This window comes from Rhodnius prolixus, unplaced genomic scaffold (assembly GCF_049639745.1).
Source record: "Rhodnius prolixus isolate KJV_2025 unplaced genomic scaffold, Rpr scaffold_12, whole genome shotgun sequence".
Taxonomy (NCBI): Eukaryota; Metazoa; Arthropoda; class Insecta; order Hemiptera; family Reduviidae; genus Rhodnius; species Rhodnius prolixus.
In genome coordinates, this window is record NW_027411635.1 from 8635157 (window position 1) to 8662888 (window position 27732).

Consider the following 27732-nt stretch of genomic DNA (forward strand, 5'->3'; position numbering starts at 1 on the left):
GATTTTCTCTTCCTAGGTGCTTCTTACAGCTCACTGTCCGGTGATGGACAGTGTTGCCTGTAATGAAAGAAACAGTCTAATAGTGCTCTGAAAAAAGCTCCGGGCGCCAATAACCTAGACTTTTAGTTGACGCGCCTTAAACATTAAAAAAAAAAAAAAAAAAAATGGTTTAATGATTGATTCATAACTGTTAACCAAATTGATAACTAAAACCAGTTTCTTCAGACAGATTCCTACCCTTTCTTTCTTTGCAACCAGAATATTTAATTTCATTAACTCTTTTTCTAAACCGGTTATTCTTCTCAGCCATTTTTTTTATTCCACAGCTACAATAAGAATGCACTTTTAAAATTTAAAAAAAAAATCATAATTATTCTTCCAAAATACAAAAAACTCGCAACCAAGTATCTTATTCTTCACTCACAAACATAGTGACTGGTAATGAAGGCACTGAAAAAAAGTCATAATTGGTTAGAAAAAGTCACAAATTCAATTATGGTGGCCGGTAAAAAATATAATAATTTGTCTTTAGCAATGAAAGGGTGTTAGGTAATTAAACAAAAAGATTTAAATCTATCACACTTTATTTATGTGCATTAAAGAAATGAAATGATTTAAACAGAAAATTTAAACTTTCTAATAGGACAGTTGAATAATTGTTGTTATTATATAAGGTATTAACTAGAAACTATTCCCGCTGTTCTGCAGGGACTCTAAACTGTCCCCAGAGAATAAACTCCTGCTGTACAAGGTAGTGGTTAGGCCCATGTTACTTTATGCTTGTCCTTCCTGGAGTTTGACGTGTCGATCCAACATCGCCTCGCTGCAAACAATCCAAAATAAATTCCTCAGGCTTGTGACAACTTCCGCCCGCTACACGCGTATTATAGACTTACACTCTAACTGGTGTCCATGTTGGTACATGGACTACTCGAATGTAGAACACTACATCAAGTACCTCGCTACTGGTTTCTTCAGTAAGTGTGAATCCAGTCACAACCACCTTTGCAGACGAATAGGTGACTATAATGTGGACACGGTGCACAGGCACAGGAGAGTTAGGGACTCCCTGACATGAAATATTTCTTAAAAGCTAGAGGTTTTTCATTGTTTTCCCCTTAATATACAATATAATTTAATAAATTAGTTGTAAGAAACTATGTCTGGAGGTTATAGTTCACAACTGGCACTCCAGACTGTATATATGTACAATATGTATTTTATATGTGTAATAAATTTTTTTATCTATCTATCTATTAACTAGAAACAAAATATATGTACTAGATGGCGTTACATACATGGGAAAAAGTCAGTTGTGAAAAGTCATTCGACTTTTTCTTATACACTATGTTATAACAATTTCTTGAATAATAAAATTTGCCCGGTAAAATTGTCAAAAAAAAGTGGTAGTTTCACTTAACCGATTTTCTTAATATTTGAAATTAACTTATCCAAACATTCACTATTAATATTATGCAGGCAATTTGGTGATTTTGGTATCAAGTGATATACTTTAAAGGCAGCTTAAAAAACCTCTACTTTTACAGATATATTATAGGTGTATTGCTATTATTAACTTTGTATTTTGGGGTTATGGATTATACGGGATGTTTCTACTGATTCTGGTTCGTTGTGAATCTAATTGATTTTCTTAAACAAACAAAATTGGTGCATATGTCAAATCTACGCCAAAGCCATGTTACAATATAATTCTTACTCTAATAAGAGAGTGTGTAGTAATCGTGCGGATTCACCAGAAATATACGTTTTAAGGTGGATCTTAAATATTGATGCAGTTTGGTTAATTTTGTTTGTCTAACTTTTTCCCGGCCGAAATCAGTTCAACTGCCCCAATATATATTTTACTGAGTGCTCCACTACTGAGACCTTAATATACTGGGGTCTTTAGAATCTGTAAAGTAACTTTTAAGGCACTTTTGTACTCTTATCAATGTGCTCAATGAAGTTTTATATCTTGCAACAAAAGTAACTCCAAGATATTTTAGTTCTTTCACCTGGTTCCAACTTTTTCCATCGAAATAAACCTTTATTTCTTTTTTTACCCTCCTTTTCTTCTGAAAAGCAAAACTTTCGATTTTCGGGAATCTAATTCAACCATATTTTTTCTTGAAACTAAATACATAGTCATTGTTGCGGACTCAGAAAAATAAGCAAACATCTCCTTTCTGAATGTACAAAGCCAAAATAATCAAATTAAACAAATTCAGTACTCTGACTATAAATAAAAATGCTAATGTTCCGATTCTTAAATCTTTGAAAGTTCTTCACCGACTGCTTTGAAAATTCGACACAGCGTTGCATGCGAATACGGGCGTTTTTTAAATTATCAATTATATAGATGTAATATCTGTGACAGGTAAAAACGTTATAAGCAGCACCGTCTGTTGGAAGTAAGTGCAACACACAAAATATTTTACGGTTCCATTTCAATGTTACCGATTTACGATTTCTAAATTTTCAATTTTACAATTCCATCTCAATGTTTCCGATTTAATTGTTAAATTAAAAGATCCTAGATTTCAATGTGTAATAAATAGCCCTGAATCCACCGGCTACAACGTTAACTGCTTTCTTCATGTTACGTCAAATTGACACGTTTGCGAAAACACTGCTCTTTTCAGAAATGCCTATGTATTACACATGGAATGCGAGTAGAAAATCATTTAAACGACGCCAGCGAGAAGAGCGGGTCGACGGATAATCTAGCATATTTAAAGAAACTACGATAGGTAGACTGTACACCGAGCATCCCAATTAAAATGAATGCTTTCTTAAAAAAGCCCGGTTCAGCATCTTCTAGCTATTGAGAATATCGACAAGCGTGTATTATAATTAAAATAATACAATGTTAGAAACAGGCACTGGAACAATGTAAATAATGTATACACAGTACGCCGGCTAGTCTCGACCATAGAGGTTTAGAAAAAAAAAGAAAAAACAAAATCATCATTAATTTTGATGGAATTTACTCAATTTCGAACATTGTATTTTTATGACGATGGTGTATTATTAATATACCTTTCTATTATTATAGACATCAAGATCAACAAAAGCTGTATCCACATAGAATTTCGATAAGAGCCAACTTTTCTCTACAATTCTGCAAGAATTCATTGAAATCTATACAATATGAACAGAGATACAAAGGTTTAAACTTTGAACAAATTCAAGAACCTCCAAAATTTAACCTGTAACATCTTAAAATCGGAACAATACAAAAGGAAATATAGAGGTTAGAAATTTGAACGATTTCCAAAACCACAAAACTTTACCCTCCTAGTATCTCAATAACTAGTCTCATTAAAACATTGCTATTTATTCCAGTTATAGATTAAACTTTTCTGTTCGATTCAGTAAAGAAATCATTAAAATCGGAACAATACAAAAGGAAATATAGAGGTTAGAAATTTGAACGATTTAAAAAACCTCCAAAATTTAACCTTCAATATCTCAATAACTAGTTTCACTAAAACATTGTTATTTAAACTAGTTATAGAGTAAACTTTTTTGTACAATTCAGTAAAGAAATAATTGAAATCGGAAGGTTACAAAAGAGATATAAAGGATTGAATTTTGAACGATTTACAAAACCACAAACATTTAACCTTCAAAATCTCAATAACTAGAATCATTAAAACATTGCTGTTTATTCCAGTTATAGAGTAAACTTTCCTGTACAATTCAGTAAAGAAATCATTAAAATCGGAACAATACAAAAGGAAATATAGAGGTTAGAAATTTGAACGATTTCCAAAACCACAAAACTTTACCCTCCTAGTATCTCAATAACTAGTCTCATTAAAACATTGCTATTTATTCCAGTTATAGATTAAACTTTTCTGTTCGATTCAGTAAAGAAATCATTAAAATCGGAACAATACAAAAGGAAATATAGAGGTTAGAAATTTGAACGATTTAAAAAACCTCCAAAATTTAACCTTCAATATCTCAATAACTAGTTTCACTAAAACATTGTTGTTTAAACTAGTTATAGAGTAAACTTTTTTGTACAATTCAGTAAAGAAATAATTGAAATCGGAAGGTTACAAAAGAGATATAAAGGATTGAATTTTGAACGATTTACAAAACCACAAAAATTTAACCTTCAAAATCTCAATAACTAGAATCATTAAAACATTGCTGTTTATTCCAGTTATAGAGTAAACTTTCCTGTACAATTCAGTAAAGAAATAATTGAAATCGGAACTATACAAAAAGAGATATAAAGGATTGAAATTTGAACGATTTCCAAAACCACAAAAATTTAACCTCCAGTATCACATTAACTTTTATCTCTAGAACCTTGCAATTTATACCAGTTATGGAACAAACTTTTCTCTATAATTCGGTCAAGAATATGAAGAGAGATACAAAGTTTTGGTATTTGAATGAATTTGAAATTAAAATTTTAACGTATTTAAAACCTTCAAAATTTAAGCTTCCATATCTGGCGCAGGAGTCTACTCAGTGCAGTTCCAATTGAGTGTTCCCGTCGGAAAGTTAGCATCAAATTTTGATGCAGAACTGCACGCCATCGCCATAGCGTTGGAAGAGGTAGCTAAAAGGGACTTGCAAGACTGCTTTACTTGTGGATTCCCAAGCAACTATTTCAGCAGTAACCGGCTATGATGATAAAGACGACATCATTATAAAGAAATGCAGGGCTCTCATAGATAGGTTACTTTCGCAAGGGAAGCAAGTTGTACTGCAGTGGATCCCGAGTCATGTTGGACTCCAGGGCAACGAAGAAGCTGACAGATTCGCAAAAGAGGGGGCGAATCAAGTTCAGTTCGAGGCTCCGCTGACGCTTAGAACTGCTAAGAGAGAGATCCGGCTCCGATTTCGATTGAAGATGGCCGAAGAACAAAGGGGAAAAGCACAAGGGAAACAATGGGAGGTGCTTGGAAATAACAAAGGAAGACTCCCCACCGATCTGCCTAGATCAACAGCTGTGGCATGCTTTAGATTATTGACGGGGCATGATTACCTTCAGAAGCATCTCCACCGAATTGGCATTAAGGACAGTAGTATCTGTGTGCTTTGTGGAGGAGATGTTATGAATGGTCCGCACCTGCTAGCATGCTCTCAACTGCAGGATGTCCGGGACAATATGCCCACGGACCCACAAAAAAAAATAATATTTTATATTGGGCTGCCAGACGTCGTATGGCCGAAGTAGAAATTGACCGTGAAGGTGTAGGTTAAAAAAAAAAAAAAAAAAAGCTTCCATATCTCAAGTAAGATTATAACTATATCATTGCCTTTTGTAGCACTTATAGACCAAACATTTCTCTAGAATTCGGTAAAGAATTCATTTAAATCTGGAGAATATGAATAGGGATATAAAGATTTGATATGTGAAGGAATTCGAATAACAAAAACATTTTCTGAAAATGCCGTTTTTTCTCATTTTCACCAACTTTGTTCTCAAAATGTATTAAATCTGGGTTGTTGCAAAAAAAAATTACAGTTATAAAGGAGGATTCGCCCTATAAAGAGAAAATTTGTGAAATTTATCTCTTATAGAAAAGGAGACAAAAATTGTTAATGTATGATGTTTATGAAAGTTACGCTTTTTTGTGCACTTTTTTTGATCAGCCCTTATACTGCTGTCCTACCGGACATAGTCAATAAATATCCGAAGGAACACGTGAGTCGTGAACACTCGAGACAACTTTCTTTTACTTCAATTCGCAAAAATTAATTTACACAATTAGTAGAATTAGTGTAGGTAGGTTCTATATTTTCATGGGCAGCTGAGGTCTGGTTTAAAACATTTAGTTGGGGCGATGTGATCTTGAAAAGTAAGCTTGCTCGAGGGTGTTCATGTAACGGATCCTTGTACAAAATACTAGAAAACTACGAGTGTATTAGTCGTAAAAACCAGAGTGAATTTCAAAACTTTTTTTTTATTCTTAAAATACAATTTTTGTATTTTCTAGAACTCTTTCAATAATAAAGTATGTGCTTCTATTAAATTAGAAAAAAGTATGGCATGCCGCAAGTTGTAATCTTACTAAGTGAAAATCAAACCTTTTGTTTTTATTGAAAACTGCGAAAAAGCACGGACTTTTCTTAAATCCTCGAAGAAGTTAAGAAATAGTTGGAGCAGGCTAATATTTTCCCATTACTTTTTCCCTATAACTTTTTTAACTGTGATTTTATTAACCGAATTAAATTCTCCATCCTCTGGAGGAGATCTCCTGACTCTTCCCATTATCCTACATCCTACTTTTTTGGAGGATCACCATAAGAAAAGTTAGATATTATTCATACCTACCGCCTTAAAGTTAGTCAAAGTTATTTGTTAATAATGGAAGACTGGTAGATCTTGTTTTATAACCAAAGGTGCAAAAAATTCTACGACGTATTTCATTTATGGGCTGTTCTATATAAGAAAATATTAAAAGAGATTGTTAATGTGAGGGGCTCCCTTTTTTAAAATAATAAATTCAGAAACTATTTGATTAATTAAAAAAAAAGTTTAAATTAAATTATCATTTATTTATCAAATTGATTTGAAAAAAATTAAATTTAAATAGAAAACTAAATATATGTACACATGACAGAATTGCGTATAACTTCTATTATTTTAGGTGACAGAAAACTGAATTGAAAATACAGATATCAGGAGTGTACGTCTGTTTTGAGGTTGGTTCAGTGTTGTGACAAAGTAGCCACATGGTTCTTGAATTAATTTGTGGAATAATATCCTTTAAAAAAAGGGATGAACAATTCAGTCTACTTGTTTAAAAAAAAAACTTGTGTGTTGATGGTTTCTAATAATGTAAATAAGGTTTCGTTGAATAATTTCTTTTGATTAGGAAAAAATGTGTTTCATAAGGTGGAGAGGTTTAATTCTGTAAAACTGGATCTGTTAAAACTTTTTATTTTTTGGTGATTGTATTTTTATTAAAAGAAAACTATTACACTTATAAGACCATCAAGAAGCATGGGAATTTATCAAAAAGCTTGTTGCTATTAATAAGATTAACATTTTTTTGGGGGCTTCATTAAAACTTGGTTTTCTGTAAATTAAAAAAAATAAAAATAATGGCCAACAAATTGGACAAAGAATCAGCACAGACTTCATACGCTAGCGTTCTTGTTAACTATAGTAAAATGGGTGATTCAAATAAAGAGAATATCAGTGATTGTGAAAAACTCGATGTAAAAGATGATGAGAACGATGGATGGGAAACACAGTTGAATAAAAAACTACAATTGAATAAAAGTAATAAACAGGTTACCTTCAATAATAATAGTGTAACTGGTTCACAACCATATGCCTCACCAGCTTCAACAAATACATCTGTTATGACACAACCTCCCAATTCAACTACTGATAATAAAACTGTAACTAAGTCAACTACTACTAGTAATGACAAATCAAAAGAAATAATTGAACTAGATTCTAATAACAGTGACAGTGGGGATAGGAAAAAATTTATAGAAGCACCGTTACCTAAATTCAATCCGTGGTGTGTGAATAAAAATGCAGCGTTAGTAATTAAAGGTAATATAAATAAGGAAAATCCAGTAAAGTTGAACAATCAGCCAAACACTAATGGTGAAAAACGAGTGCTGCAGCCTCATACTGTTGGTAAGTTACGGTCATTTCTTATCATAGTACAAAAACTGGGGAACTATGGAATTGCAACCTGCATGGACCAGTAGTTCTGCAAATCTATTACTCACTGTCTTATCTAGAACTAGAAACTATTATATTGACAAACAACAACTTCTAGCCATCGAAAACAGGCTTACACATCAGTCCCCATCTTGTGCTCACTGTCTCACCTTATACTGAGACTAGAGGTTGTCACCTAGTCTAGGCAAAAAAAAGATAGCTACTAAAGTAGACCGTCATATTAATTGCTCACTGCCTTATTTAGCAATCCATCAGAACTAGGGGGCTTAACAACTGGTTCTGGCATCTGCTAGCTGACTGGCAGATTGTCCTTCATGCTTAGTGCTCACTGTCTTTTGCAGTAAGTAACAAGTTCTTCTCACATAGAGCTGGCTACTAAATTTACCCTTAATATGTGGTGCTCACTTATCTTGCACCAGTTCAAGAGCTAGTCAACTTGTTCAAGCCAGCAAAAAATGCCTTTTGTTCAGTGCTCACTGCCTTTCAAGCTAATATCTTAAGCACTTCGGGGCTTGCTACCAAAAGCTGGCTACCAAAGTAATCTTTACCATCTGATGTTTACTGCTTGTATTTGTACTGGTTCTGAATATTGTCATCTAGCTCTAGCCAGTAAAACATGGCAACAATATTAGTCTTTTATGGTACAGACTCACTGTTTTATGTAGCAGTATTAGAACTAGAGCTTGACAACGAGTACCAGCCGACAAAGCTGTCTGCTAATGTTAGAACTAGGATACTATTCCATGTTTTCTTCAATGTTCATGAGTTGTGTTCTTTTCTAGTGCCTATAGTGTAATGTAGTTATTCTAACTAGCTGCAGGTTTTTCTTTTCCTTTTTTCTCTGCATTCTTATCCTGTTCATCTTAACCTTTCTACTAGCACTGTTATGAAGGTTAAAATGTTTTGTACATTACACTTCTTTTATTTATTTTTATTGAAATATTTATTCTATAAGTTATTCTAATTGAGACCTATTATAGATAGTCATATAGTTTTGGTCAGTAGCTAATATTGTTCTACAATTGAGCACTCTCAATACCTCTTATCACTCTCTTATATCTCTTAGTAACTCACTAACTAGTGCCCATTGTCTCACCTATTACTTGAAGTGGGCGTTTTTAGGCCTAGACAAACATTGGTACCTACAGCCCTGTGTAATTTTATTTCTAGGATACTGCCTTGTCTATCTGATTAGTGCCCTTTTTCTCACTTGTATTAGGGACGGGACTTTAAGGCTCGTGGTATCTTGTATTGGAATTGACCACTCGTAATACCCATCTAAGTAGGTACCACTACCTTCTCTTATTACTAGGACTTGTCAAATAGTGCAGGTCACAGCTTATCTAGTACTTGAACTAGGCACTTGTTTATATCTAATGAATTTGTAAACAACTGGTTTGTTATCGTTAAAATGGGCCCATCGTTAGACTATTTTTATCCCAGTTGGCAGCTAGCTGACATTTTTGTTTATAGTTTTATCATTTCTTGGCATTCGTATTTAGTTAACTGTGGTCAAATCTCAATCAGTCTGTATGGATTTAGAGTATGGATTGGTTCGGTTCATGTTTTGATTAGGTTTCATTTAGATTTATTTATTTATTTATTTTAGTTCTTGATCTATGAATTCTTTGATTCTAACTGAAAGCATGCCTCTTATTTATCCTGAGTAGTTCAATATAGGGACCTGTGAAAGAGTAAACGGATTACAAGCATGCTGTCTAAACTCAATCAGTATAGTGAACAGAAGTTCATATTTCCTGATTTAAAAAAAATTCTCTTTAATTGATTGCAGAAAATGGCACCAGTAGTCAAACGAATCAGCTAACTCAATCTCCTTCAGTCGTCTTGGCAACTTGGGACAAGAAACGTTTAAATAAAAAGGTAAGTTTTAATCCTTAATTTGGCCTCAGGCGCTGTGTTGATACATATATTGTTCTATTTTACTACCTAGATTTATCAGGTTTTTAAGTTACCAGGTTTATCAGTGCAATTTACGGTTGAATCGGTGTATTAGTAGTAAATAACATTTTTTCTTTTGCAGGCAAGCGATTTTTCATATACTGAAGATTGGCCATCATTAGAAAAATTCAATAATATTCAGGTATGGCTGTTACTCGGGTAACTCGAGTTAATTTTTTGATCAAGTCTCTTTAATCGTGTATAAGTCATACTTCACACTTCAATCGTAAACCAAGTTATCGAAGGGAACTTTAGCCGAATTTCAGTAGTTTTATCTTAGTCACGGGTAAGTATCGTAACCAAATTTAGGCTTAGTCTCTGACCTAGTCTTCCTTCAAACCAGTAAAAACACTAGCCTCAAGGAATTCATCGGAAAAGTTATATTTAGGCTTTTTGAAAGAACATTGCCTGAGATGGGGCCTCCAAAGTGCTTCATTCTTACTTCGTGTTCATATGTAAAAGAGTACCGCTTGATCTAGAACAAGTCCTAGTTCTTTGACAGCAGTCTACTTCGCAACAGCTCTGGAAATATATTGTTCACACTTTTCAGAGAAAGTCATCTGTTGATCTTGAATCGCAAGATGAAGGGGAAAGCATCATGCAAAAATCGCCATTTAGTTCGACCAATACAACAGCAAATCAAATCCAAAGCCGTAAAGATCTAACAGTGTTGAAAGAAGAATCTTCAGTCTCGGATAAATCTTCATCGGGACGATTAAGTGATTCGGAGCCGAATACTCCCCATGATATTGACAATAAAAAGAAAAGTAGGAACAAAGGTAACTTTTTTATGGTAGCTTCATTGTTTATAGGCTAGTTATTTAGACCTTACATATAAGGAGACTTTTAAGGCTGGAATATAGAAGGGGAGTGGCCTTAGTTGCCTAAATTACTTAGCCCTTACTAAGGAATTAATTATGCTGGACTATTTAAGTAAGTAGTAGCTTTAATAAATGAATTAGTCTGCCCTTATAAGCACATTTACTTCAGCTATAGTTCTTCAAGAGTGTATTTTTGTGGTTCCTTATTCAGCTCAGATACATTCCTTCAAGAGTGTATTAGTATCGTACCTAACTCAGTCATTTAAACTTTTAAAAAGAACTTATAAGACTAGACTCTTCGTAGTGTATTTTTAATATACATGACTCAGCCTAATGTTGTCCTAAATGTAGCTCTTAATAAGGACTTTCTAGGCTTCTCTCTGTTATCTTAAAGTACTATCTTATAAACGTTTACAGACTTTCATTTGTTTGATCTAGGCGTATCTAGACATAAATGGGTTCCACTAGATTTAGTCATCAACAAAACTCGTAACAAAAGGGAACGGTCTCCGAAAGGTTTCAGCAAGGACAAATCAGTAGATGGTAAATTGGAGTATAATTTTTTCAGTTGGATTAATCTTGACATTTTTTCCTTGAACACTACAGTTGTTTTCATTATCTCTTCATTTACAGATAAAGTGGAATGCGGCCATTGTGGTAATGCTAGAGCTGGTAAAGACCAAACTGCTTCTGCTGGATTCCGTGGGCGTGGCCAGAATAAGACCGGGCGTGGTCGTGGACGTGTCACACGTGGTGGACCGAAATCCAGGTTTACAGAGACTGAGTATTCAGATTATCCTACAGATTACACGCAGGTTAATGTGTGTTCTGGATTTTACGTTTATCCTCCCAACTACCAAATTCTAAGACAATCCCCAATCAGTTCAACCTTAAGATTGTATCTCTAATCCTAATAAGACTATGCCTAATCTCTCTAGACTGTTTCTGATATCTCACTAAAGTTATCTCTCTAGAGACCAGTTCCTTTTCTCGGCCCAATTTTTGTTTTTGTTTACTTGAATACACACCTGATACTCAGATCTCTAATTAATTCTTTGTTCTCTTGTGTTACAGCTCAACAAATTCCTAGGAGGTAGTGAATTTGTTGTTCCTTATTTTGGAACGTTCTACTATAATAGTTCAAATTATAGTAATTTAGATGATCCAACTTTAAAGGAGTATCTGCGCAAACAGATGTAAGTATCTAGGCTACAAGATAACTTGATGACGTCATATACGGGGCCACCAAGGTAAGAGGCCGGAATGCAGCTCCGTTCCGGTCTCATCCAAAGGCTCCTTTTTTAATTTTTTTAATTATTGACTCGCTATAAGTTTTTGAAGCTTTAATTTACTATCTTAGGCTTCGATTTGAGACTTTGTAATGCGAGGTGTCTCTGGCTTAAAATTATTATTTTTATTACCTATTTTAGTGAATTGCTAGTAATCGGTACTTAATAGACCTTCTTCCTCTATTGTAGGCTTACAAGCGCTCTCCCAGTTTTGCTTTCGGACTTTTTACTTCCAACCCAGTCTATGAAGTCTGGTTCAGTTTGCTGCTGCTCTTCTAATTTGGCCTGGCCTTAAATGATAGGCTGTTCGGGAACACATTAGAGGTAGTCAGTGGATTTTTTGTACTTTCTCTAACAGTCTAAAACTATAGGAGCCAGATTTGTTCAGTGATCTCAACAATCAAGTCCTTCCTCAATATTAAGCTCATGAGGCTCACTTATGAATTAGTGTTCCCTCACTTGCATAATCAAACCTGTCATGTTAAGTAATTTCTGGCTTTCTTAGCGAGTTGCCCAGTTGTTTTTGTGAAGCCTTTTTATTTTTGTATCCATGATATTAAGGCTCATGTGTTAATAGCTTCCTTACTAGTAAACTGGCTTAGTACTCTGTTGCTGTAACTGAGCGATCCTAGCTTGTTAGTGTTTGTTAATCTAAACTAAGAAGTTGAAGCTTCTTAGTGTTCAGTTTTTTACCAGACGTAATCAGGCATTGACCTCAATTTTGCTTCCTACAGTACGTTCACTTGATGGTCTCCAATCGGTAGTTTTTATGAAACCTTACAATTTCTAAGCTTAGATTATTATGGCGACGTTATTGTGAGTTTTCAGGGTTTTTAATGTTCTAGTCACATTTAAACCCTCCATTTTATCTTGCCTACTTAAAGGATTAGTTTTGAGATTTTCTTAGTTATTTTAACCAATTAGGCATGACTTTTTTTATGCTTAGGCTGCGCATGCAAATTCTATGCCGCGTTTGCTTGGTCCTTAATTAATATTTTTAAGTTACTACTGGCTTTAAACGTGCCAATGATAATACTCAGGTTCTTATCCTAGGTTATCTTTATAATTTTGGCTGATCATTTTTGTATGTTTGTCTGTGAGTGGATTCTGTGTTATAAATCCTGGTTTAGATATTATTATTAATTTTAATTAATATTTATTAAATGATGCTGTTTTTGGTATTCGTCCGATATGTATTAAATCATTTGAGAATCATTTTTGTGTAGTGCCTTCAATCATAATATTCGGAAACTCTATTATTCTGTTTTTACAGAGAATATTATTTCTCCGAAGAAAATCTGATGAAAGATCTATTTATTCGTCGGAAAATGGATCGGGACGGGTATTTGCCTGTTACTTTGATCGCCTCTTTCCATCGAGTCCGAGCTCTTACCACGGATATCAATAAAATTATATCTGCTATTGTTTCGTCGGATCAATTGGATTTAGTGGATAACTTTAAGGTAAGTTAGATAACTTAGCTTTTCTTAAAATGCAATTATCCAGGTTTATCATAAATAAATACTATACAGACCTGTATGGGAGAGCTCACTAACTGATAAACTCTAGCCAATTTGAGCAATATTGCTAGGACTGGACTAACTGCATTCTTTTTTTGGTTGTCTCGGCTAAATGACCTCATAAGTCAATGCGTTTTGAATTTAAAAAAAAATCAGGAGCTGGAAGATACTCTTACACAAACCCGTGATCATATAATGAGCCCACACTAGTTTGAACACTAACTAATCTCATTGGAACTTAAGAATTGAAGCTAGACTAAGTTCCTCAAAGTTCTGTCAAAGGTTTTATGCTATGAAATTTCTTACTCGAAATATGTGATTTTTTTAGACTTCAGTGAGTGTGAATTCACTTTAAAAAAAATCTCCACCAACCAGTAGAGTACGTAGAACAGAGTATATTATTAAAAAGGGTAGTCAAATAGCCCACTTTCACTGTGATCCAAAATAATTTAATGTAACATCATTCTATTTGAGGGAGGAGATTAGCTATGCGGTTAGTGTATTGCATTCCCACGCGGAGGTCCCGGGTTCGAATCTAGCTGCCGACCCTTAGATTTTCTCTTCCTAAGTGCTTCTTACAGCAAACTGGCTGGTGATGGACAGTTTGTTTGTAACGAGAGAACTATGTCCGGAGGCCGGTTGTGCACTGAAAGCTCCGGGCGCCAATAACCTCAGATATTGACGCGCCTAAAATATTTTAAAAAAATAAATAAATAAATTAGAAATAAATCACCCTGTTAACTCAATCTTAATCAATAGCTCAAAGCATAAACAAAAGCAAGCTCACTAGCAGGTTTCAAAACGCCTGAGAGGTGACTCCATATACATAGCTAAACCTGAGGGCGTTTCAACGCCAATTTAAGGAACCTCGCTCCTTACTAAATGCTCGCTGTGGCAGAGAACTTCTTTTTTTCAACCAAGCAAAACTACAGTTCTTGCAATATACGCGTGACTTTGTAAATCAGACGGAGCTCAGCAACAATCTCTGATGGAATTTGACACTAAACATTCATTCATTAGGCAAAACCTAAGTTGCATTTATTCTTCAGAATTATGTTGTTTGTGTGTTTTATGTTTTAGGTTAGAACAAAAATTGATCCATTAAAATGGCCAATACCGGATACAGTTGGCAATCCTTTGTATATATCCTCTGGCCATCCGTTAGCTATGCATCCGTTAGGCCCGAATGCCACATTAGTTCCAGTGGTTGGTGGCGTACAAAACGTAGTTAATCCAACCAGCACTAATCTAGAATCTACAACAGCTGCAACATCCGTGGCGTCACATCGTAGCGCACCATACACATCCGGCGGATTTCCTTTGCCCTTAGTAGCCCCGCCTCCATTGTCCTTCTCACCATCCCTAATAGAAAATTTAAATCCTAATGTGCCAGAATTTGTGCCTTCAGTCGTATTAAAGGAGAATTTACACTCTAAGGGAAACGAAACTGGATCCAAAATGGATGGAGAAGATCCTCAAATCACTAATAAAGGTAATCCCTAAGCAACAACTAATTCAAGAGTAATCCAATCAAAAAATACCAAAGAATATAAATCGTAGCAAATTCAATTAATTAGCTATAATTTTTGTTCTACCTAAATTTGTCATGATCCAAGTGAGAAAGAAAAAAAATTACTTAGCCTCATAACTTGAAGCAGAAGAATCTCTTTTAGGAGTATCTATCTATCTAGAAATACCGCAGGGCACAAATTTTAGTCAAACAATATTTATTTGACTTTCCAACTAATTTTTTTTTTTTAATTTCAGAAAATATTGTGGAGGATTGTAAAAATTTGAAATCAAATTCAGAGTTTGAGAATAGTTTAAAAAATGATAAGTTTCAGAGCGAAGTTACCCAAAAAACTGTGTATGAGATGTCAGCGAATAAAGGTAAGTTGTACTAAAATTGACTTTGCCAGTAATTCCTGTTAAACCCAAAATAGTTGGATGCAATTAAAAAAGTTCGTTTTTTAACTTAGTGTTGAACCTTGCTATTTTTTTTTCGAAGAAAAATGTAATAATTACGAAAAACCACGGTAGATTTAATTCTTCTTTCCTCGTTTACAATTCTTTGTTTTTATTGGTTATTTTTTTTTTTTACTTCTCGTATTTTAAAATGGGTTCCAAACCCATTTTGAGTCTTCTTTCCAAAAAAGTTAGCGTTTACTTGAATTATCAAAAACCTATTGGTTTTTTTGTTCTTAAACTACTTTTTAGCCAGTTTCGTATCATAATTATTTCTTTATTTTATTGTCTAATACATTATTCATTGTGATTTCTTCAAAGATTATTCTTTGATTGCATTTTATCTATCTTAACAACGTTCAGTTAAGTTTTGCAAACCTTATTTATTCTATTCACACAAAATTTAAACCAATTTGGATGAACATTTAGCCTAAACGCCGCCATTAAAAATTCAGTCATTTTTTGCATACCCAATATTAGTTTACAAGGATCTACCTTATCTTTCCAATTTTGTTTGGTTTCACTACTGGTTTGTCTTCTCTTTGGTTGTACTACCACCTTAAAATTAACTTTTTTTACTTTATCAACTGACCTGTTTATTGAAGGTGTTAGTGCTTTATCATAATTTAACATAACTTACTTTTTGCCCAAAGGGATTATTCGTTGCCTGTAGTTTTTGATTCAATACACTTATTTGAGTTTTGTATCTATTACACTCTTGATTCAAAGTATAAATAGCTGTCAAAATATATTTTTTCAATTCATTTTTTAAATTACCACTCTCGATAGTAACATTTTTTGATAAATTTATCGCACAATTAAAACTTGGCTCGCAATCCATCGTCGGCCATCTCTATGTACATCCGTTGTTTGTGTTAAAGGAAGCTCATCATGACATTTTCCCGGTTCCCCTACTCCTAAAACCATTTTCCTGGAAAAAAATTCAAATAAAAATTATAGCTGTATTTTTATTTGTACTTTACGTAAGTATAAAAAAGTTGTTAAAGCCATTTTCGGTAGATTCGCGAAGAACTGGAAAATGGGGGGGAAGCTTTGAAGGCTCTTACGTGAACATTCACATTTACACTTCAGCCGCCTATACAGGGTGACCAAAGTTATATGTTCCACCCACTTTTTTTTTAACGGCGGGAAATTTCGAAAAAATAAAAAACACGTATTTAATCATTTTTAGTCTAGTTTATTTTCAGTGATTGACCCATTTTTTTAAACCCCTGTATCTCGAGATACAGCATTCAACTTTTGTTTTTCAAATGGAACGTTATATTTTTTGTTGCATATTTTTGTAGTATTTGAGCTCCTAAAAACAACAAAAAATTTTTTTTTGAAATCGGTTAGGTTTTTCAAAAGTTATGGTAATTTAAAATATGAAAAACAAATTTCAGTTTACAGTCAAAATTACGTTATTTTTTTTAATGTTCAAACTGGGCACAACCAACGGATAAGCAAGCCAAAACTCTGGACTCCCACGCTTTGCTTGTAGCAGCACTTATGGTAGCGAAGTCAAGATCTAGGCAGCCTAGAGTAATTCGACGTTTCAGATCATCGACTAAAGCCACGGGATTAAGGATACTTTACACTTTATTTTTTTAGGTACCCCTACAAAATATAGTCCATTTGGGTCAAGTCTGGAGATCGAGGTGGCCATTGGATGGGACAGTGAGTCCTTACGCACTTTTAATGGAAATTTCTGCCCAGCTAACCTCGAACCACTCTCGCCGGGCAACCATCTTGTTGAAAATACATATCTATCCGACGTTGTAGAAGAACATCTTCAAGCAGAACTGGCAAAATGTCTCTGAAAAAAAAGTTGGATACCTTTCACCAGTTAAGTTCTCTCTGTAGAAGTATGGGCCGATTAGTTGATTTCCTATAACTCCACCTAAACGTTTGTAGAAAAAGCAACCTGAACGTCGAATACTTCTAGCCTGCCTAGATCTTGACTTCGCCACGATAAGTGCTGCTACAAGCAAAGCGTGGGAGTCCAGAGTTTTGGCTTGCCGCCTATCCGTTGGTTGTGCTCAGTTTGAATAGATTCTTTAAAAAAAAAAAAACGTAATTTTGACAGTAAACTGAAATTTGTTTTTCATATTTTAAATACCCATAACTTTTGAAAAACCTAACCGATTTCAAACAAAAATTTTTTGTTGTTTTTAGGAGATCAAATACTATAAAAATATGCAACAAAAAATATAACGTTCCATTTGAAAAACAAAAGTTGGATGCTGTATCTCGAGATACAAGGGTTTAAAAAAATGGGTCAATCACTGAAAATAAACTAGACTAGAAATGATTAAATATGTGTTTTTTATTTTTTCGAAATTTCCCGCCGTTAAAAAAAAAAGTGGGTGGAGCATATAACTTGGGTCACCCTGTATATTATAAAAGCATGAATATAGCTGTGTAGCTTTTCTTTAAACGTCATGTTCTTTTTATGCAACTAAGTTCCTATTAATTTTTTCTATTTTTTTTTTAATTTTAAGTAAAGTGATTTTATAAGAATGTTGACTCTGATAAATCTATGTCATTATGAATCTGTCTTCGTAGACAAGTGTAAAGGAAGCGTTTCTTGACTTATAGAATTGCGTTCAAGTTCATGACGGTTTTTATTTGCTGGAAAAACACACGTTCACTGCCCCACACATATATATTGGAGGATAACTAAATATTATAATTTTTTTTTTTTACCACCTTAGTCCATTATGAAAATGAAATTTCATTTTTATCATTTATAAATCAAAACCAATGCATGCATTTTGAAGCTGAGGGAATTTCCGACAGATTGATGTATTTTATAAATGATAAAAATGAAATTTAATTTTAAATTTCATAAATGATAAAAATGAAATTTAATTTTTAATTTCATAAATGATAAAAATGAAATTTCATTTTTATCATTTATAAAATACATCAATCTGTCGGAAATTCCCTCAGCTTCAAAATGCATGCATTGGTTTTGCAAGAAACTGTTTTGTTTTTCCTTATTAGGCTTAACAATGCAAAAAAAAAGCCGTTTTTTGACCTAAAAAATTAAAAAAAAAAATCCGCTACGTAAACCGATTTGGTTTTCAGTGAATTTTGGTTAGTTTTGACCCAAATAATAAGGAGAAAGAAAAATTTTTCATGTTGGTGAACTTTTCAATGAAAATCGTTCTAGGCGAACCGTGATATACATATATATTTTTTCTTTTTTTTTTTAACCGTAACGTTAAAACATCCGAATTTCTAGGTTTAATGTAATATTTTTTAAAATACATTCCATATATATTTCATAAGCTAAAATGGGATAGTAAAGGCGTAAAGCTAAAAGGATAATAAATACACTGGAGTAAAAGGGGTAGCAAATAAGGAAGTACACACAGTAGCCTAAATTAACATTTTGCGCTTGAGTATTCGGGGAAAAAAGTCTATTTAAACCCTACTAGTGCACTGAACTATCACTGCAGGTGCTCTGTATGTGTATCGGGGGGTCAGATTGTGCTGATCACTACAAATATGCTTAAATCTGTTCAAGGAGAACTCTGCCACTTATTTTAAAACTTTATTCTTAAAAGTCTAAATCGTTCAGTTTTGGTTCTAGCTGTCAAATCGCCTCAGTCATCTCCAGATAAACCCGCTGAAGAATCTTGGAAAGAAGTGTCACATGTAAGTATCTTTTACTGTGTATTTATCTGTGTTTGTTTTTAAGTCGAGTGTTGCCCTAGGCTTAGCGGGTCAAGAGCGAAAAGGGTTTGGGTCTTTAATGTGTGCGCTCTTGCTTGTATCGTGGCGAGACTAGTTTACGAGAGTTGAGTTAACACATATGCAAGTAGAACATAGTGCTTCACTGAAATTTTTGTTACGTTAATAAACTATTGCGTAGGTCAATAGTCGTCTTGATATGTCAAACAGTCGTGTAATTTGAATTTCGTAGAAATAGATTAACTAGAATATCATGTTATCAAATTCTTTGCTGTAAACAGGTAATCGCGAACGGAAATTTGTTTATAGCCAAAGGTTTATAATTAGTCTTCTTTCTTCTTTATCAACATCGAAAAAAAATGGGTGACTAAGTTTTAAACGTGGCTTACTTCTTTAGAACTTATCCATGTGAAGGACGGCCATAACTGCAATAAAATACGAAAAAATAGATGTGTGAAAACTTTGTGCAAGGTGTGACAAATGTGTGAAGTAACTTGCTAACAAAATTACTGGCCCTTTTTAACAAGGGTCAAACTGATTTTGTGCATCGATTTGTTATTGTGGCTGACGCAAGGTCCACTAGTGTAATCCAGGCACGTCAACAATCTGGACAGAAACTTGATGGTGGAAGCCGACGGCTTTGTTCTAAAAAAAGCAAAATCGATTTCATCTGTTGGAAAGACCATGGCCAGTGTTATCTTGAAAACAAAAGTGATTCTTTTTATTGATTAACTTACAGAGTAAAACAGTAACTAGCAAGTATGATGCAAGTATACTCCTAAGTTGTTCATGACTAATTTAATCTTTAGCATATTTAATCATTAATAACCAGAGTTACACATTTAACCAACTTGGTACATAATTTCTTGTAATTAGTAACATTTCAGTACACTACTGGCCTGTCACTCCGAACATTATGGAAAGACAAAACTGAAGTTATACAGTGAGCTGAGGTGAAGTTCCTAGAACGGTCTATTCTTTTTAATTTTTAAAACATATATAATCTTCTACTTTCCAACTAACCCTGAATGAAGAAGTCTGAAAACTGAAGGAAAGAAACAATATTTACTTCTTACAACCATTAAAATAATACAGCGGATAGAGGCGAGATCTGTAAAGCTAATATGTTTTATGGTACTGGGTTCGATTCCCGGTCTTAGACCTTAGATTTTATTTTATGGTTGATAAAAGAAATTCACAGTAAAGTATGTTTGCTAGTCGCCTCCGTCTACGACACCTAATTGGTAGTTGGACGTAAAGTGCGCCTGAAAAAATAGGCGATTACTTTACTTTTAAAATAATAGGTGTGGGAATAATTGGAGTGGCTAATTAATAAAGAGCAATTCTATCGAGATAAAATAAAAACCCACTTGATACTCAAAATACCACAGAAATTGATATAAATGGTTAAAGTCGCATTAACCAACTCTAAATGTCAGATTAGGGTGCAATCTTGTCTGTCGGATACTCTTAAAAAAAAAATGGACTGAACCAAGGAGATGCTTTGACATGCCATTTGCTTAATATTACTCTAGAAAAAATGATCCGTGACTCTAAATTACAAACGCAAAGTCATGTATTTAACAAAGAGGTACAGTTTTTAGCTTATGCGGACGATGTTGATATTATTTACTAATATATTGTTGTTGATATTATCTACTGATAAGAAGTAGGTCTTGAGCACACTTTTAAGGCGTTGAAAGGATCTGCAAAAAAAAAAAAAAAAAAATTGGGCTTTTTAATAAGTGACCCTCAAAGTAAATACATGATTATAGGCAAAAATAATAATAGTAAACATCTCCATAGTGGTATAACAAATTTGAGAAGGTTGAAGGCTTCGAATATCTTGACACATAAGTGGACGTCGAAAATAATTGCTCAAAAGACATAGAAAAGAGAATAGCTACTACTAGTAGAAGCTACTATGGGTTAACCAGGCACCTCAAGTCCAGATGATTGCTCAAGAGACAAAAGCCATGCTCTACAAGACTTTGATAAGGCCTATATTAATGTATGGCTCAAAAAGTTGGACACTTAGAAAAGCAGACGAAGAAAGAAAAATCAAGGCGGATCTCTGGGTCGGTGCAAGTTGATGAAGTTTGGAGGAAAAGGTACAACCAGGAGCTTTCGAAAAGTATAAAGGATTGGTAGACTTCGATGGCTGGGACATGTGCAGAGGATTAGCGAAGGTAGAATGCCGAAGAGAATAAAGGATTACACTCCGGTAGGGAGTTGGTCGATCGAAATCAAGATGGTTGGATCAGGCTGGCAAGGATGCTTCCAAGTTGGAGTTTCTAGATGGTGGTTGGCGGCTATGGACAGAAAGAAGTGCGGAAAATAGTTGCTGGAGGCCAAGGCCCGGCCGGGCTGCAGAGCCGAAGATGTATGTAAGTATGTATGATTAGAGTAGCTAATTAATAAAATGCCATTCTACCGAGATGCAATAAAAGACCACTTGTTACTCTACTACAGCGTGCATAGAATAGTATGTAAAGTGCACAAACTGTGGTGAGTTACTTGTACAACCGAAAGTAGCTGCACTGCAGCTGCCAACACTGATTTCTTAAGAGTCCTTATTTTTTTGTATCTTTCTAGGTGAGACGTAAAAGTAAGTCTTGTAGTGGCAAGAAAGTTGAACTGTTGCTGAATCAAAATCCTGTCGAAGAGCAAGAAGAATTGGATTTCCAATTTGATGAAGAACTCAACGTTCCAGTGGGTCGATTGAACCAGTTCACAGATTGGTGAGACCAAAATAGATACAAAATGCTTGTGGTTCATATCTCATTATTTATCTGGTATTGAGGTGGTAGTATTTTTTTGACTTGTTTTTACAAAGATGTTTTTCCCAAAACAGGTCTGAAGATGAAGGTGAAGATTTTGAATTGAGTGACAACGAAATAAATAAATTGTTGATTGTCACACAAACTTCACAGTCGTCACGTGGGATCAAGCATGAAGGTTATGATCGCACAGGTGATTGGACTACTCGGGTCAAAATGTCTCAAGATTTAGAGCAAGCGATTAACCTCGGCCTTCAATATTATGAAGAAAGCTTGTGGGGCGAGAGGGTAAGTACTTTTTTTTTGAGGTAGTTCTCTGCCTCAAATATTCATAGTTATCTTTTCTTTTTATGTCTCGCATACACAGCCACCAGTTTCAAGTTCATACAAGACGGTAAAGATAATCTCGCAAGAGGATTTTGAAATGATGGTACCGAAGGCGCCTAGAAAACTACAAGAAGTACTCCCTCCACCTCCTCCGCCATCTTTGAGCACTTTGGAGCTGTCTGATGAGGTAAACGTACAAGAGGTAAGAACTTTTTTTCTTTAATAAAAAGACGCCTTTGGATAATTTATCACTTAGACCATATTTAAGTTGAACCCTTATGGTGGGGAGTAGTACAATTAGTCATAATTTTTAGGAAGTTCTAGTCAACTTATTTCCTTCAAGGCCAGGTTCGCCTCGAAGAATTTCTGAGCTCATGACCCTACAAAAAGGGAGGGGTTCAAAGAGCTCATCTCAAAGACCCAGAGGACCCTCTGCACTTTAGCATGTTCAGTTCCCAATACCAAACGAAAAGTAGATCTGTATGGTGTCAGTATACCAACATTAGAGGCATTCTCAAGATAGTAGTCGAATTCTTTATTGAACTATTTTACAAGAACTACGTTATTGAAGTCGCCAATTTAGAGACTGCTTAATATTGTAGTGGTATTCTATAGGTGCTAGGTTAGTACAGTGTACTGAACTCAGGCACTTTAGGGGAATGCTTAGTGTTCTCCTTAGTAATATGTAAGTTGTAGATTTTTAGATTAATCCGATCTCAAGAAATTTATATGCGTGCTTTGCAGTTCCTTTAAGGTGTTAGATCTTGGGGAAATTCAGAGATATACACCTTGGAGCTACAGCTCCCACACCTAATCCACAAGTAGAATACACGATTTTGCACGACACGGTTTAAAGAAGTAGGATGCATGTTTTTTGACGAAATAGTGTAAACAAGAAAAAAAACATTTTCTGAAGGTCGCAAAGGTTGAACAACCCAGAGAACCAAAGTCGGTGGCAGAAAGCATCGGACGTTCTGGACGCATTAAACCCACTACGCCCAGATTCTACGCAGTAGTTAAAGGTCCCACACGTCCTGAGAAGGGCTGCAAAAGGAAGACTAAACACAGTAATAATCCACCAGTGGAACATCATGTGGGTTGGATTATGGATGTGAGAGAGCATCGACCAAGGACAACTTCCACTGGGTATGATAACGAAAGAACATTGCAAAATTTGTGTACGCGTATTATATGATTATAGAATTACTGTAAAGTTTGTCTTTTTGTAGGAGTAGTACTGGGACTAGCCCCAATGAAGGTTACCTGTCTGGAAGTACACCCTCATCGTTACCAACCTTTCAGCACCCATCACACTCTCTTCTCAAGGAGAACAACTTTACTCATCAAGTGTATCATAAGTACCACTCTAGATGCTTAAAAGGTGAACTAACTCAGTAGTGACCTACAAAACTAAGGGAACTTAGCGAGACTTATTTTTTTGAACCCAGATGCTGACAGATAAGGTTCAGTATATAGGTGAAATGTAGGCCAATTCAAGCCTGCATTCTAAAGCTATAGATTCATTGTACCTTTACAGTGACAACTTCTACAAAGGTCTACAAATTCTACAATCAAAGGTCTACAAACAAAAAATGTCTTCAAATTCAGTAGAAGAGATTAAACTCTAGTAGACTAGACCCCTTCTAATATGTAGATTTTGATTATTGATTAATTTTAGCGTGTATATTGAAGATCTTGGACAGGTTTAAGAACTATCGGAGACCTGGTACACACAGCAGTAATGAATCATATGGAAATGTGATCGCCAACATCCTATTGGATGTATTCACAGTATTCTGCGGATTGGCCGATGAATTAGAAGAATTGAAGAGCTATATTATATGTATATATAATATTTATTTGTTTATAGGTTACAACCTGTTACAAAGAAGTTGTTTTTTTTCCTGGTTTTTTTTTTTTTTTAGTTTATTTTAAGAGCAATATTATATATTATATATACTGAAACTCAGACCGGTACTTATCGATATATTAAACCTATAAAATTCTTTTAGTTTATTGCACGAAGCTACAGATCGTTCTTTAGTTCAGATTCGAGTTTGACTTCAATAATTACACGTGTGTGAACATTCTGTTAATTATAAAACAAAATTTTGTGCTTTGCTGTCTTTTCCAGCGTCTTTTATTTCCATAAATTACATAAATTCCATACATTTTCTGATATTATTAATATCTTTGTTGTTAAGTATCTCAATGTTTATTAGAACTAAATGAAAAAAGTATTAAGTAAATAATGCTTATTTTTTTAGACGGGCTTTACGCCCAACTACCGATATGGTGACGTGGACGGAGCGAATAGCAAACACACTTTACTATTAACTTCTCATATTTACCATTAAATAAAATCCAAGGCCAAGATTGGGAATCGAACCTGGTACCACAACATATATTAGCTTTGCGTGCCTGCCTCCTGCTGCTCGGCTACCGTGGCGCCTTATTAGAACTAAAAAACATACAAAATTTTACTTCATAAGTGGTTATTCTATGATTCTAAAACCAAGCTCTTTTTTTCTTGCTTGCTAACGGGGTGTTTTGCACTTCGATTAAATATGTTTATTGTGCCTCCTCTGGAGCTAGATAAGCCCTCTCACACTACCACTTGAGGTAATGTAACAACGCATCCAGGAATCCTGAGGAAGTTCTAGGAAAAGCGATGAGAGCTGGAAGCAAGGAGTATTGACTCACTGGTTGCCAACTCATCCCTCCAGTGCCCGCTCTAGATATTCTGAAAAAGATTCCCCCATACTAAAGAAACAAAGTACTCCCCCACCAGCAACTTATAACTACTCAGGCTCTCGAGGAAACGGCAATTAGGGATAACTATTCTTTGGTTCGATTTGCGCTGTCCTTCAACGCTCTGCAGATGTTTTGAGGATGGTTCATCCAAATTAAGGGAACTAGACTCTCCAGCGAAATTGTAGAAAGGGAACTTCAGTTGAATAGTAGAGTAGTAGGGTAGATAATCAATCTCTAGGGCCAGATATACTTCCCTCCAATGCCCTCCAGAGAGCATATACCAGGTACCACTTCTATTTAAGGTAATTACCCCAGGCCCTCTGATGAAGCGCACATAATGCGAACCTTTGCCACTCAGTAAGTGTAGACGAAAATATAAGAAGTCGAATAGAGACTTAGGTATAGGGTACACCAAGATGATTAATTTATCTTTGATGATGGATGAAAATCTGAAACCTGTCAGATATACAATAAATTGCGAGCTAAGGACGGATAAAATCAACTGTTAATGAGCATTTACGGAATTATAAAATTGAAAATAAAGACTGATATTATTAATTTTGGTCCTTTTACCTGTCTGTATACTGCAAACCTTGTCTAGCCTATTCTGAAGCAGTAGTTATTTTTAGATTTACGCTGAAAACTGTCTCTAGCTTGTAATACTAATGCTTAGATACTAATATGCTGGCTTTACATCCTCCTAGACTAATATTGAAGAAGAGATCTCTTTAAGCCCAAGTATATATGTTCAAGATGTTTTCTGTTGCAGAGCGTAAACTTTTAGGCTCAGGTCAGTCACAAGAAATGAACACACTGTTCAGATTTTGGTCATTCTTCTTAAGACAACATTTTAATCAAACTATGTACAAAGAGTTTAAGACTTTAGCCTTAGAGGATGCAAAATTAGGCTTCAGGTGATTGTGTTTATCGAGTCTTGAAGTACTTGATTGTCTCTGCGGGCGCTCTCGGCTTAAAAACTAAATCCAGACGATTTTTTGCTGTTTTTCAGATACGGTTTAGAATGTCTGTTTAGATACTACAGTTATGGCTTGGAAAAAGTCTTCAGACCTCAGTTGTATCAGGACTTTCAACATGAAACTATTAATGATTATGAGAATGGTGAGTTCACTTAAAAGTTGCCAACCCAAATTAAGTTTCAAATAAGACCTGTACAGAAGTCCCTTGCTCGATTTTTTTGTTTTTCAATTTTAGGGCAATTATATGGTTTGGAAAAATTTTGGGCCTTTCTGAAATACTACAAGCACAGCTCTAAATTGACTGTCGATTCAAAATTGCGCACATACCTTTCACGATTTAAGAGCATCGAAGATTTTCGAGTATGTGACGTAAGTATGGATTAAAATATTGTATTTTACGGAAGGAGATGTGGGATTAAACGATGTTTTTGATCTTAACAATTTTTTAGGACACTGAAGAGAAAGGAGCTTGTGGACGATTAGCTTCGGAAAAAAGACGAGGTAGATGTGTAAGCGAATCGGAGACAGCTGTAAAAGAAAAATTCTTTCACATCAGATCGAGAACTGGCTCAATAGGCTCACCAAGAATGACTAGAAATAGAAATGATACTTTACCGACAAGTAATTTTTTTTAAGAGATTTTTTGTAAAATCAAAATTAACTGAAATGTGAACCAGATTGAAAGTCTTCCCCAAGCAGCTTGTCTAACTTATCCTAAATCAAGCGTTAGTTCTAGCGTAAAACTATAAAAGAATCGAAATTCTAGTTAATTGATTGCACACTATTTTTGTTTTGAATTCTAATACCTCAGAAATAAGCTAACATATTGGTGCCTTTTCTCATTGCACGATTAAAAGTGAATCTTACCAGACAAGAAAAAATAGACAAAAAATCACTGTAATGCCAAATTATACTATCTACAGATTAAATTTGAGTTTAACACAGTATAAATTTTAACCGAGGTATGAATCATTTGTAGATCCTCACTCGACAAGCAGAGATTTTTATAGCCCTTATCTCATTTAAAAGCACTTCTTTCAAAAAACTTTAAAGAATCAGAATTCGAATTAGATTAATCCTAAAACATTTTATTGTTTTGAAGTGTACTAAAACCAAAATTATCCAAGAAATAACCCAAAATATGTTATTTATTAATTTATTTGATTTTTACATTTGCAGATCATGAACATACGAAGATGCAATCACGATCTAGAAATAATTCATCCTATGACCCGCAATAATCCATATTTTTTGTATTAAAAAACATATTTTATATATATACATAATATATATATTTATATATTTATATATATATATATATATAAAATATATAGACACAAAAAAAATGTTTTTGATAAAAAAAAAAATGAAGTCCGTGATTTAATTTAAAGACTGGGAATCAAATAAAATTTAATTTAATTTGATTTTTTGTTTAATAAATTTTAAAGTGATCTTTTTCTTTTGTATTTATAATGAATAGCATTTGCGGACGAAATGTTTGGACTTGTCCAGATACGAAATTTATGGACATGTTTAGACTGAATTTTTTGGGTATGTAATTTGTACACTTATTCAGATAAATTTTGGGACTTCCTCAAGCATTAATTTTTTGGATTTATTTACACCACACTTCCGGACATATTCAGTCGAAATTTTTGGATTTTTGTGGGAAATTTTTGGACTTGTTCAGTTAAAAATTCTGGAACTGTTTATTTATTATTTTTGTTTTGGTATTACCTCTTTAATTTGTATTACATGATTATTATTTTTTTATTTTTAATTTTTTTTTTAAGATCACTTATAAGTAAAAAATTTAATGTTTGTGCTTTTATAAGGTAGGAAAGGAAGGAAATAAGAGAAATAAAAAATGATGTTACCTTTTTTTTCACTTACATTTAGATCATTTCGATATGGCAGATTTTTGTGTATTTTTAGAAATGAACTCCTATAAAACTCCTTTAAAAAAAGT

At 34.2% G+C, this 27732-nt stretch overlaps 1 protein-coding gene across 3 annotated transcripts; it reads left to right on the forward strand.

Annotated features, from left to right (window-relative positions):
- The first annotated feature begins 6649 nt into the window (after positions 1 to 6649).
- Positions 6650 to 27157, forward strand: larp (La related protein). 3 transcript variants are annotated; one of them, XM_074142998.1, is made up of 21 exons: positions 6650 to 7624; positions 9465 to 9553; positions 9714 to 9773; positions 10182 to 10410; positions 10891 to 10995; positions 11086 to 11267; positions 11527 to 11648; positions 13015 to 13204; positions 14342 to 14753; positions 15029 to 15151; positions 18825 to 18889; positions 21521 to 21666; positions 21780 to 21993; positions 22073 to 22234; positions 22949 to 23178; positions 23262 to 23413; positions 25556 to 25700; positions 25796 to 25905; positions 25999 to 26132; positions 26213 to 26384; positions 26943 to 27157. In XM_074142998.1, exons 1-21 carry the CDS (start codon positions 7075 to 7077, stop codon positions 27002 to 27004), a joined length of 3654 nt encoding a protein of 1217 aa, XP_073999099.1. In that variant the 5' UTR covers positions 6650 to 7074; the 3' UTR covers positions 27005 to 27157. The 3 variants fall into 3 exon arrangements, with proteins under 3 accessions (XP_073999099.1, XP_073999101.1, XP_073999100.1); XM_074143000.1 differs by lacking the exon at positions 10891 to 10995; XM_074142999.1 differs by lacking the exon at positions 26943 to 27157 and having other exon boundaries at positions 26213 to 26644.
- Positions 27158 to 27732: the final 575 nt, after the last annotated feature.